A 10,557-nucleotide genomic window follows, 5' to 3' on the forward strand; every position below is an offset into this window, starting at 1 on the left:
ACTAGCTTAACATCAGACAGAGTTAGTAACTCATCACATCACAATCCAAGCCACCTAAACCCCAAATACTTAACCCCAAGCAAAAATGTTTGACTGGACCGGTAAGAATGTTGTCTACGTGGGCAGCTTCAGCGGCATTGGATGGCAGATGATGATGCAGCTGATGCAGAAGGACATCAAGATGATGGGCATTATGCATCGCATGGAGAACGTTGAGATGATGAAGAAGCTACAGGCCATTAATCCGTCCGTGAAAGTGGTCTTCATGCAAATGAACCTCATGGAAAGGATGTCGATCGACCAGGCGATGAAGAAAATGGGTCAAATGATGGGCCACATTGATGTGATGATCAATGGCGAGGGTGTCCTGCTCGACAAGGATGTGGAGACTACGATGGGCATGAATCTGGTAAGGAATAGATAATTTAGTTATTGATTGGTATCTTAACTAATAGTTCCTTCCCTCAGACTGGCATGATCCACTCGACCATGATGGCCATGCCCTACATGGACAAGACACAGATGGGCATGGGTGGCATGGTGGTTAACATGTCCTCTGTCTATGGCCTGGAACCCGCGCCCGCATTTGCCGTCTACGCCGCTGCCATGCACGGCATCCTCGGATTCACCCGCTCCATGGGCGACAAAATGATCTACCAGAAGACCGGCGTCATGTTCATGGCCATGTGCCCCGGACTCACCAACAGCGAGATGATGATGAACCTGCGCGACAACGTTACCTGGCACCACTCCGAGTCCATGGTGGAGGCCATCGAGAGCGCCAAGCGGCAAATGCCCGAGGAGGCAGCCATGCAAATGATCCACGCGATGGAGATGATGAAGAACGGCAGCATGTGGATTGTCAACATGGGCCAGCTGAAGGAGGTTATGCCCACGATGCACTGGCAGATGTAAATGGCTTAGTTGAGCGATTATTAAATGTGTGTGTTATGTTTAATCATTTGAAAAATATATGGAAATATTAAGCCTCGCAGTTGGTTTCCTGTTTAATCTAGCAACCATTTACAAATATTTCTTATCAGCAAGTATTTTATAACGATTCCGTGTAGAGAGTAGAACTGAAAACTAACAAAATTTGTGTTTCCATTCAGATCGTCTTACTACCAATAAATATTTTTATATAGGTATTGGTTCAAAATTTGCAACTTAACAATGCCGAATTATACGTTTCCATATACAAGTCGATGCATTAGCTGTGGCGTCGCAGTTTCCACAAAAGGATGCCTATTCAAAGTTTCTCAAAACGAGGTTCAGGACACACTTAATTCTTGTGGCTCGGAGGACGTTACCTCAAATGCCCCGACCTCAAAAATAAGCAATCCTCGAAAACGGCATAGTCAAATAAAAAGGAAAAGGAATAGTTCTCACAGAAAGCTAATTAATGGCTTTAAATTGTCTCCGAAAAAACCATTCACTCCGTTTGTAAAGAAACAAATTTTATTGATGTCTTCAGAACACTCTCTCTATAAGGCTGTCATTCTAAGAGAGATGATCAGGTTAGGAAGAAAACCGAATCGAAAGTTCGAAAAGGCTGCGATAAATGCTGTAATTCAGTAATGTAAGTAATTATAATGCAATTAAAACTTATTATAGCGGAAACTTTTATTCTTAGGCATCTGACGTACGATATTGGAACAGCATTCCAACCTTGCATAGTAGAGATGAAAGATGTAACAGAGGCGCCTTCTTTTGAGAACAAAGTACCCATCATTGGAATCATTTGCAATGAATGAATGAATGAAATGGGAACCTCCAGAAGAAGAATCAATGGAAATTTAAGTCTTTCATCAGAATCATTGACTCTTATAAATAAAATATCTAACATATATAAAAAAATATTTATTGAGCTATTGTCTTATACTGTGTACAAGAGTTTTCAATTAAATTGAATAGGAAAATAAAGACCTGTGTGAGGTATATTTACATTGTAAATACCAGAAAAGGCAGCTTATTGTAAATTATTATCATTATTATCACATGGCAAAATCTGTATGATTACAGCATAACGTATTTTTCAAATTAAGTATTGGAACTATTACTGCAATTGTTTCCCTCAATCCGCCGATTGAGCTCAGCATCAAACTCAGCATCATTGAAGACGATGTTTCGACGGAAGAACTCATCGAGTATTTTAGCTTGGCACTGGCCTACCTCCATCGCGGCTCGCCAATCCGCGACATTCTGAGGAATTTTCTGACCCTCCATCTTAGCATACACCGGTTCCAGGGGACAGTTGTAATGACGCGAGTCGGCCCTCACGTTCCTGGCCGTGTTGATTACATGGTAGCACACGGCACACTCGAACTTCTCAAAGAGGGATGCTCCCGGAGATGAATCACCCATGTGGTACTGGCGCGTGACAAGGTTGTGGAGCAGCTTTTTGTTGGAAATGGGGTTGCGCCGATTTAGTTTGTGTTGGCGGTACGAATCGTACAGCTCTTGGTTATCCGCCAACTTATTGAGATACTTTACCAATGCCTGAGGATTTTGAAAGTCGTTTACAAAAATTGCAGATTTATTATTCGGTTCCCAGTCCTGCAATGTTTGTAGAATGTAATTTGAAATTGTGAAAATTATATTTGGAATATGAACTTACTTTTATGGTGGGTGAGCCAAAGTAAATTGGAATTACTCCCATTATCAAAGGACGCCAAAACTTTTCGGTTATATAATCCGGACAGGCAGCGTTCTCAATGGCAATCATGAACTTGTATTCGGACAGGAAACGAAGCAACTCCGGTGAATATAGATTATTCAAGTAATCCTTCTGCAAGCTAAAACAAAATCAATAGACATTGAACAATTTTTACGATTCGATTGCAAATTAAATATTAGTTTTTCCCAGCTCGACATGAATTGCATCTGCATTTTCCGCTGCTATCTTGGTCAGAATAGTTGGAACTATTTTGAGACTCCATTATTGAATCGTCATCACAGAAAGTAGGTTCTTGTACATTGTTATGATTTCCCTGGTGACAGCAGCATTCTCTGGGTGCGATTCGTTGGTTAGAAACGTTGCCCATTTGAGGATTGCAATGGCGACATGGCAGGGAGCCGTACAACTGCACCCAGCACTCTGCACAACAGATCTTCGGAAGCTCGTTGGCACTTGGTGATGTCATGATGGCAAAGGAATTTTAGAAGGATAGTGTTTCAAGTGATGTAGTATGTGTGTTTGTTATGAGTGAGTAAAATGTTTGCGATTATAAATAGGACACAAATGGAGTAGCCTACTTGCCTCTCTGGCAGATCTCTGTTCCGCAGGCAGCTGCCGTAGGAATCGATCGGAAGATGTTTCATCAGTTCCTTTACGTAGTCCTCTCTTCCAGACATCGTGTCGCAGTCGCTTTGGAGGAACACCACCGATGTGGATGGACGGTATCCGTACCTCGACTTGCCGCCAAACGTAACGTAGTAATCCTTCGAGGTGAGCGCCTCGCCACTGGGCAAGTACATCGTAGTCAGCGGCAAGTTGCTGTAGCGGCTAAACGTGGATGTGAAGTGGAAGTGGCGAAGAAACTCTTTATTGGACACAAAAGGGGTGTTCCTTGGTGATTCTTCATGCAGCAGGGCCCAGACTTGCTGCTTGCTCCGAGGCAGGGGAAAGTCTCCCGTCTTTATGTTTGAGCCGTAAAACAGGACGCCCTGTGAAAAATTTAAGAGACTCCATTATTCTTATATCAAATTACAGTGAATCTACAATTACATGTCTTACTGAAGCAAGCGAATTTATCTGTAGTTCTATGCATTTCTCAGTTAGAATCAGTCTAAGCTATGTTTTTACATTATTCACAGAACAATGGCACAGTATATCAAATAATTTGAGCCCTACATTATTATTATCCCCAATCCAATTCTTATCATTTCTGCCGGATGTGAAACAAAAAGAAATCTAGACTTTTGGCATTTGAAACGAACCCGGGCTAATGGACGGCGGCTCCGCTTGTTGGTGATGCGGCAAGTATGAATCCCGCACTGGCGTTGCTCGTCGTAATTCCAGGACATATCCCTGGACCACCAGACCAGCTCCACAGGACTGTTGAACTGGGTGTTGTCGAAGATCATCATATTTTCCGACCAGAAGAACAATACGGTCGCCCCAACCAGAAGCAGCGCAACCAGTGCAATCCCATAACGTTGTGCCAGTCGCATGATTATCTTTGCAGTTCTTAGTAGCTAGATAATCAAAATTATCCGCTGCACAACTTCGAAAATATTCAAAAAGCCGGTGCGCCGCAATTTCGCTCGAGTGCCCCAATTTCAACTGTCAGTCGTCAGCTGATTTAGCTCCGATGCAGTGTTGGGTAACGTGTGTATTTTAGAGACACGACTTGCACGATACGATTGTATGCCATGGAATTGAATTAACATTTTTATTTAAAAAATAAAAGAGTTTTACATGAATGTTTAATATAATTAAAAACCTTTAATTATAATTCAACTTAAATTTCTTTTTATTTTTATATTTTTTGTTCTAGATTTTGAAATTAGATTAATTAAATAAACTAAGCATATACCACTATTTTTATTTTCTGTTAAAATTAATGACTTACATATTTAAATTTCAGGCGCTATTCAGCATCGAGCGCTTGACCGTTTCCAGCCCTGGCCAGCTGCCATCCAGTCCGCCGCTGTTTTACAACACTGCACTTCGTCATAATATTGTTCCACTTACAATTGCTCAATTAAGCGACCGCAGAAGCAACAGAAACACGCATAGATCGAACGAAATGTGCCCATTCCAAGGCTAGAGAACAGCCAACCAAAGTGGACTTATTGCGGAGCGACCAAAATGCAACATCTGGCAAGAAAGGCAGACGAGCGAAGGTAGAAAACAAACATTGACATAACACGTCAACGATTGGGAGCAGGTGAACCACCGGGGAAACCATACGGTGCGGCACTCTAAACGCAGAGCATGTGTTATGGCCACGACAAGATCCGCCGGAGGTGCCGCCACGTCCGTTGATACTGGACCAGCAGCAGGGAACTCGGGTATCAGAAAGCTATCGTCGGCTAGTGGCGGTGGAGTCGCCGGAGGAGTGGCGCCCAGCTGGCAGAGCTGCTACTACTGCACCCGGGAGCACTTCAAGAGCATCAGCGACTTCGTCAAGTGAGTGCCGTCCAAATCTTTCCATGTAATAGAACTTTGAGCAGCCTTACGAGTCAATACCATTTTTATCTTAACTTTATATGCATGTATGAGTTGAAACGATAAATGCCAGGTAAATTGCACAGACAGGTAGAAATAATTAAAATTGTATAGCTACAGACGAACTCACAAACGAGATGTAACGTTGAGATTTTTCAAAAGTGCGACCGCAAAACAATATAACTTCTTTCTGTGTAACTATGTAATTTTAAAGATAATTTAACGGGTTGCAAATTCAATTGGAATTTAGTAGAATATTGAATCATTAATGTTACTCAGATCTTTTAAAGCTGTTTTAATAAATGCTCTCATTACGCATTACAGTCACCTGCGAAATCGTCACTGTACCCGGGAGGGTGGCTCATTCGTGTGCCGCTATGGCTTCAATGGAGTATGTGCCTCGCTTCCACTGGACGGAGTCTCAGATCGCGACTACGACGCCCATGTCGCCAAGTACCATGTCAATCAGCACACGCGCGAAATGCCTCCCGAATGGGGAGTCTACTCGGCGGCCCAAAACCTGCCAGCGGTGCTCAACGATCCCTCGCGAGGAAAGCAGAGCAATTTGTTTACCAAAAAGTGGGGCGAGCATTTTGTGGAACGGAGTCATGTGCCTCCATCACCCCGATTGCCAGATATAACCCATGCGGATTTTTCCGTGTATCTGGGCAGCATAGGGAAGCGATATCGTTGGCATGAGCGACGGCAGCAGCAACTGGAGCGTGATAAACCGCTGGAGAATGGAGCACAAGGAGCACCTGGACCGGGAAGTGGTGGTCAGACACCAACACACTTGAGTTCTGTGCCCGAGATCTTTTTGAAATCGCAGCTGCAGCTTCATCACCCGGCAACCTTTAAGCAGGTATTTCCTAATTACATGCAAACATCGGTTTCCAGTCCGGAAAGTCATCAGCAAACTGGGCGTCAGCTGCAGGAACAGCTGAGTCACTACCTGGACATGGTGGAAGTTAAAATAGCGCAACAGGTATCGCAGAAATCGGCTGCGTTCTTTCATGCCATGACCACGCAGCATGCGATCTTGGCTGAGATGGAGCAGGCGGCAGACCAAGTACGTCAGTTGAGGGCAGCTCTGGCCGAACTCCACAGCCACTCGGTTGTAGACAGCTTCAAAGTGCTGCGTTTCGCCCAAAGAAGACAGCACTATAACCTCACACTAGACAAACTCCGACTGATGGCCACCGTACACAAGACGCAACCGATGCTGCAGCTCCTACTGGGCACCCAGGACTATGTGGCAGCCTTGGATTTGATAGGCACCACGCAGGAAATACTTTCCGCCGAACTCCTTGGCATTCACTGCTTTAAGCACCTGCCTATGCAGCTTAGTGAAATGGAGAAGCTTATTGACAAAATGCTTACCACGGAATTCGAACGCTATGCTGCCGCCGATCTAAATCGACCGTTAACGGATGCCCTCCGGGAAACCGACAGCGTTTGCGCCGAGGAGGATAAACTCGTAGCTATTGTGATGGGCCTGTTGCGCAAGCAGAACTTCTCCTTTGTCCAGGCTTACCAACAAGAAGCCATTGCCACCATTCGAGCCATCATAAAACAACTGCTGATTGAGGTGTTGGCGCGGAGTGACAGCGATCAGGAGATCAGTTTAACGGGCCACGGAGAGCAGGCTTTAGAGCTTACCCTTCCCGAATGGATTGCTCTGCTCCAGCGTTCCAGCCAAGCTTTGGTTTCCATTCTCGAAAGAATTAAAACTGTAGTCGGTATAATGCAGCAAACAGCGGACGCAGCTGTGGGAGCCCAGGACGCAGTGAATCTGATAGATTCAGAAGCCTTTTTGAGTCCTGGACACCATGAGCAATTAAAAAACCAATTGCAACAACTCCTTCAAGCCGTCTGCCATTACTGCCATGAGCGTTGTGCCAACATTGTGTCCCCTCAGAGCCTGGAAAGGAGCTCAGCTAGTGAGCAAGAGCTTTTCCAACTCTCTGAGATTGTGGATCAGTTTGGCGAGACAACAAGGAGCATTTGTGGAGTGGCCAGTGTGCCCCTCCAGCTGGCCCTCAAAGTCCAAGCCTCCCGATACGCTCAACGATTCCATTCTGAACGAAAGCAGAAGTTGTCCTTACTCCTGGATCAGGAGCGCTGGCGCCAAGTAGACATTCCCCACGAGTTTCAGAGAATAATCGAACGTATGGCCGCCGGGGACTATGCCAAACCGGAGATGGGAAATCTGATAAGCAATGGAACAGGCAACCCAGTGCTCTTGGTGGAAGGAAAACAACCGTACACGTTGGTCAGCGCTTCCCTAATGCTCATCCGAATGTTGTATGAGTACGGTTGTAGTGCTCATCGGTTGCCATTGTTAGCCAGCTATCACGCCAGGAATGTGGTGGACCTGCTGCGCTGCTTCAACTCAAGAAGCTGCCAACTGATTATCGGAGCAGGAGCAATGCGAGTGGCTGGGCTAAAAACGATAACGAGCACCAACCTGGCTCTGGTTTCGCGAGCACTGCAACTAGTTCTTTGGCTACTGCCCAAACTTAAAGAGCATTTCCAAGCGATGAGCGGATACGAAACCATCGAGCGGGACTACCAGGGTCACATCAAGGAGATCGAGAATAAGATACACGGAATTGTATCCGAGAGATTGGCAGCTCAACTGGATGCCTGGGAAGCCAGACCACCTATACCTTCTCAAACATTCCGTCACATCTCGCGTCACCTGGTGAAACTTCACGAGGCCATCGCCGGAGTGCTGCCGGAGGCACAGATACACGAAATCTACGGCGTTGTTCATCGAAACTTTAAAGACAAGCTGCGGGAACAACTGCTCAAGTTGAATGTGAACAACAATGGGGGTCCGCAGCACGGGGTGGTGACATCAGAGCTGACCTTCTACATGGAGACGCTGCGCACACTGAAAGCCCTGCCCGCCGAGCAGCTAGACAACGGGATTCTGGAGGAGATCTGGCTCTACTGAGCATTCCGAAGTATTCCATATGGTTGCCGCGGAAATCCTCCGACCGCCCAGCCTAGTTCGTCAACATTGTTTGTTATCCTTGTTTTATTTATACAATACCGATTGTCACGTCCATTCAGTCTATCTTGTTTGCCACTGTACATTGCTTGTACTTTTATGTTCCGCCCTATAGCAAAAGAAAATTGGAAATGTATCTCTTTTGTTGCGTACTTTTTTAACACTTAAGCTTAAAGTCAGTGAAAGGCTTATGATTAAAGAACAGAAAATAATCAACAAATGTCAATGCGTACAATTCAATGGTGGTAAAAGAATCACTTGTTCCTTTTCTTATTATTATGATCGTTAGCTGGATTTCTCATCGAAATGGTTATAGATTATTTTTATTTAAATGTTTAATCAGATGACAACCAATAAATAAAGGAAATCCAAAACCAAAGTTATTATTATGTATATTCAAATGCATGCCACTTAGGGGTGAAACTAACGGTCAGTTTGATATCGACCAGAGTTGCCACTGTGTCTCGCAGTTGCCAGTAGCAACCGTTTTAAGTGCAAAACAAACCGCAGTAGTTTAGTTAATTCCCTTTTCCTGCGATGCGCTTGCCGCTAATCTTTCACAGCCTGCACCAGCGTCTTCAAAAAATGTTTGTAAAGAGAAACGAAGGCGGCGAGACTGCCACGCCCAGCATTCAGGACATCGCCGGTCGACTGGCGGAGGAGCAGCAGCGACTTCGCCAACTGGAGGCCACAACGACTCCCAAAGAGCGGACAGTTCTTGTCTTGGGAAGCAAGTGTGTGGTAAGCAATGGATGCAACTTATAAAACAACTTAAAATTATATTTCAAAACATCTAAATACCCTTCCTAAAATTTAGGACTGAAACAATATATGTAGATAGAGGACAATAATTCGAAATAAACTAATTTTATAATAGGTCTTTAAAACACACAAGCCATTTATATATTTTACAACTTTAAATATTTTCATATCAAAAAAATTATATTTTTTAATATTTAAGGGTAAGACGACGGCCATTAATAAGTTCTTTGATCGCGAGGAACACGCAACGCGTCCAACTCTAGCACTGGAGTACAGCTTTGGACGACGGATTGGCAGCGGAAAGTCACCGCAGGTGATGAATGTTTGGGAACTGGGCTCCCTGGACAATGCAGAGCAATTGCTGGAAGTACCCATGCGGACACATGGTCTGCAGCAACTAGCCGTCGTTCTAATGCTAGATCTCTCCCAGCCACAGCGATTTTGGACGGACTTGGAGTGCGCATACAAGGGACTGAGGGATACGGCGCAGCAGATGATGGAAAAGGTAACACCGGAGCTCAGGGAAATCCTCGAACAACGAACAGTGGAGCGAGTGGGTCAGCAAAACAAAGATGTGGAAAAATTAGACCCACTACCATTTCCGGTGATTATTGTCGGTGGGAAGTACGATGTGTTTTCTGGTTTCGATCCTGTTATCAGGAAGCACACCTGTCGCTGCTTGCGATCGATGGCCCACCTCATAGGTGGCGCATTGCTGTTCTATACGCAGAAGATGCCCAAGCTGGCCAAGGTCCTGAGGGACACCATCAACCACTTGGGATTTGGCAGTCCTGCTCATCCATTCCGCTCCCATGTCGTGGACTTCAATGAACCACTGTGCATTTGGTTTGGAACGGACAGTTGGTCGAAAATTGGTGATACTGGCGCCCAAAGTGTGGAGCGAATTGGAGCCACATTCGGAGTGGAAGTACCCCAGCTGCAGCTGGAGAAGCAGAAGCTACAAGAAACCACCGATCCAGCCAAAGACCCTGGTTTCAAGGAGTCCCTCATCGATGAGATGCGATCGCAGAAAAACGAGGAACTGGCAGGATTAATGAGGGATGTCCTGCTGCGCGGAAAGTTCGAAAGTGTTCAAACTTAATAAGCTGTTGGGATTAAGCAATGTGTACCTCAAAGTATTACAATATATCCAAAACAAAACTGTCATTAGATATTGTGAATATTCAGAAAGCTGTACTTTTAGTGTCAGGAGCTCATTTTAGGTCTAAAAGTAAAAATTAAAAAAACTCAGCATTCAACTTATCAATTCCTTACCACAGCTTGTTAAGCCTTAGTCAAAAATATGCCCCAACCTGTCGCTTCCAAGGCTCGTGTCATAAAAATTCTGAATCGAATTGGAGCCCGAGGCATTCTAACCGAAGTCCGTGTGCAGCTGGTCGATCAACCCAAGATGCAATTCATGCGCACAGTCAAGGGACCTGTGCGCCTGGGAGATATCGTGGATTTCGAGGACACCGAGTTGACCTGGCAATCTTCGAGCAGGAGCAACAGCAACTTTGAAGGTATATGCTAATCGGTGATTGCTGAGTACCGTTTAAATAAAATGGAGAAAAAAGACCATATAGTAAAAAAACTACTGCTTTCA

At 44.9% G+C, this 10,557-nt stretch overlaps 6 protein-coding genes across 7 annotated transcripts; 5 read left to right on the forward strand and 1 right to left on the reverse strand.

The window, feature by feature from the left end:
• Window positions 1-85: 85 nt before the first annotated feature.
• Window positions 86-994, forward strand: LOC117140901 (fat body protein 2). Its single transcript, XM_033304065.1, has 2 exons — window positions 86-409; window positions 469-994. The coding sequence occupies exons 1-2, from the start codon at window positions 86-88 to the stop codon at window positions 913-915; spliced, it is 771 nt and encodes a 256-aa protein (XP_033159956.1). The 3' UTR covers window positions 916-994.
• Window positions 995-1,084: 90 nt separating this feature from the next.
• LOC117140904 lies at window positions 1,085-1,712 on the forward strand. The gene is made up of 2 exons (XM_033304078.1): window positions 1,085-1,579; window positions 1,634-1,712. The coding sequence occupies exon 1, from the start codon at window positions 1,174-1,176 to the stop codon at window positions 1,576-1,578; it is 405 nt and encodes a 134-aa protein (XP_033159969.1). The 5' UTR covers window positions 1,085-1,173; the 3' UTR covers window position 1,579; window positions 1,634-1,712.
• Window positions 1,713-1,847: 135 nt separating this feature from the next.
• On the reverse strand, window positions 1,848-4,287 carry LOC117140893 (alpha-(1,3)-fucosyltransferase B). Its single transcript, XM_033304051.1, has 4 exons — window positions 3,940-4,287; window positions 3,260-3,666; window positions 2,618-2,795; window positions 1,848-2,556 (listed from the first exon to the last, which is right to left on the reverse strand). Exons 1-4 carry the CDS (start codon window positions 4,171-4,173, stop codon window positions 2,041-2,043), a joined length of 1,335 nt encoding a protein of 444 aa, XP_033159942.1. The 5' UTR covers window positions 4,174-4,287; the 3' UTR covers window positions 1,848-2,040.
• Window positions 4,288-4,668: 381 nt separating this feature from the next.
• On the forward strand, window positions 4,669-8,409 carry LOC117144784 (vacuolar protein sorting-associated protein 54). The gene is made up of 2 exons (XM_033310156.1): window positions 4,669-5,134; window positions 5,498-8,409. Exons 1-2 carry the CDS (start codon window positions 4,947-4,949, stop codon window positions 8,130-8,132), a joined length of 2,823 nt encoding a protein of 940 aa, XP_033166047.1. The 5' UTR covers window positions 4,669-4,946; the 3' UTR covers window positions 8,133-8,409.
• Window positions 8,410-8,719: 310 nt separating this feature from the next.
• Window positions 8,720-10,072, forward strand: LOC117142221 (cytoplasmic dynein 2 light intermediate chain 1). Of its 2 annotated transcripts, XM_033306075.1 has the most exons (3): window positions 8,720-8,930; window positions 9,151-9,555; window positions 9,612-9,868. In XM_033306075.1, the coding sequence occupies exons 1-3, from the start codon at window positions 8,727-8,729 to the stop codon at window positions 9,780-9,782; spliced, it is 780 nt and encodes a 259-aa protein (XP_033161966.1). In that variant the 5' UTR covers window positions 8,720-8,726; the 3' UTR covers window positions 9,783-9,868. The 2 variants fall into 2 exon arrangements, with proteins under 2 accessions (XP_033161966.1, XP_033161955.1); XM_033306064.1 differs by having other exon boundaries at window positions 9,151-10,072.
• Window positions 10,073-10,147: 75 nt separating this feature from the next.
• LOC117142231 (40S ribosomal protein S28) lies at window positions 10,148-10,547 on the forward strand. The gene has a single exon (XM_033306087.1). It carries the CDS (start codon window positions 10,255-10,257, stop codon window positions 10,483-10,485), a length of 231 nt encoding a protein of 76 aa, XP_033161978.1. The 5' UTR covers window positions 10,148-10,254; the 3' UTR covers window positions 10,486-10,547.
• The last annotated feature ends 10 nt before the right edge of the window (window positions 10,548-10,557 follow it).

Source organism: Drosophila mauritiana, chromosome 2L, assembly GCF_004382145.1.
Source record: "Drosophila mauritiana strain mau12 chromosome 2L, ASM438214v1, whole genome shotgun sequence".
In the NCBI taxonomy this organism is placed as follows: domain Eukaryota; kingdom Metazoa; phylum Arthropoda; class Insecta; order Diptera; family Drosophilidae; genus Drosophila; species Drosophila mauritiana.

Bases quoted from the DNA above. Each gene is read 5' to 3' on its own strand.
- LOC117140904 (XM_033304078.1), top strand. From the start codon at position 1,174: ATGCCGAATTATACGTTTCCATATACAAGTCGATGCATTAGCTGTGGC.
- LOC117140901 (XM_033304065.1), top strand. From the start codon at position 86: ATGTTTGACTGGACCGGTAAGAATGTTGTCTACGTGGGCAGCTTCAGC. The intron at 410-468 runs GTAAGGAATAGA...TCCTTCCCTCAG, and splicing joins CTACGATGGGCATGAATCTG to ACTGGCATGATCCACTCGAC.
- LOC117140893 (XM_033304051.1), bottom strand. From the start codon at position 4,173: ATGCGACTGGCACAACGTTATGGGATTGCACTGGTTGCGCTGCTTCTG. The intron at 3,667-3,939 runs GTTCGTTTCAAA...AATTTTTCACAG, and splicing joins GCCGCCGTCCATTAGCCCGG to GGCGTCCTGTTTTACGGCTC. The intron at 2,557-2,617 runs GTAAGTTCATAT...CAAACATTGCAG, and splicing joins TTGGCTCACCCACCATAAAA to GACTGGGAACCGAATAATAA.
- LOC117142231 (XM_033306087.1), top strand. From the start codon at position 10,255: ATGCCCCAACCTGTCGCTTCCAAGGCTCGTGTCATAAAAATTCTGAAT.
- LOC117144784 (XM_033310156.1), top strand. From the start codon at position 4,947: ATGGCCACGACAAGATCCGCCGGAGGTGCCGCCACGTCCGTTGATACT. The intron at 5,135-5,497 runs GTGAGTGCCGTC...TACGCATTACAG, and splicing joins AGCATCAGCGACTTCGTCAA to TCACCTGCGAAATCGTCACT.
- LOC117142221 (XM_033306064.1), top strand. From the start codon at position 8,727: ATGCGCTTGCCGCTAATCTTTCACAGCCTGCACCAGCGTCTTCAAAAA. The intron at 8,931-9,150 runs GTAAGCAATGGA...TTAATATTTAAG, and splicing joins TCTTGGGAAGCAAGTGTGTG to GGTAAGACGACGGCCATTAA.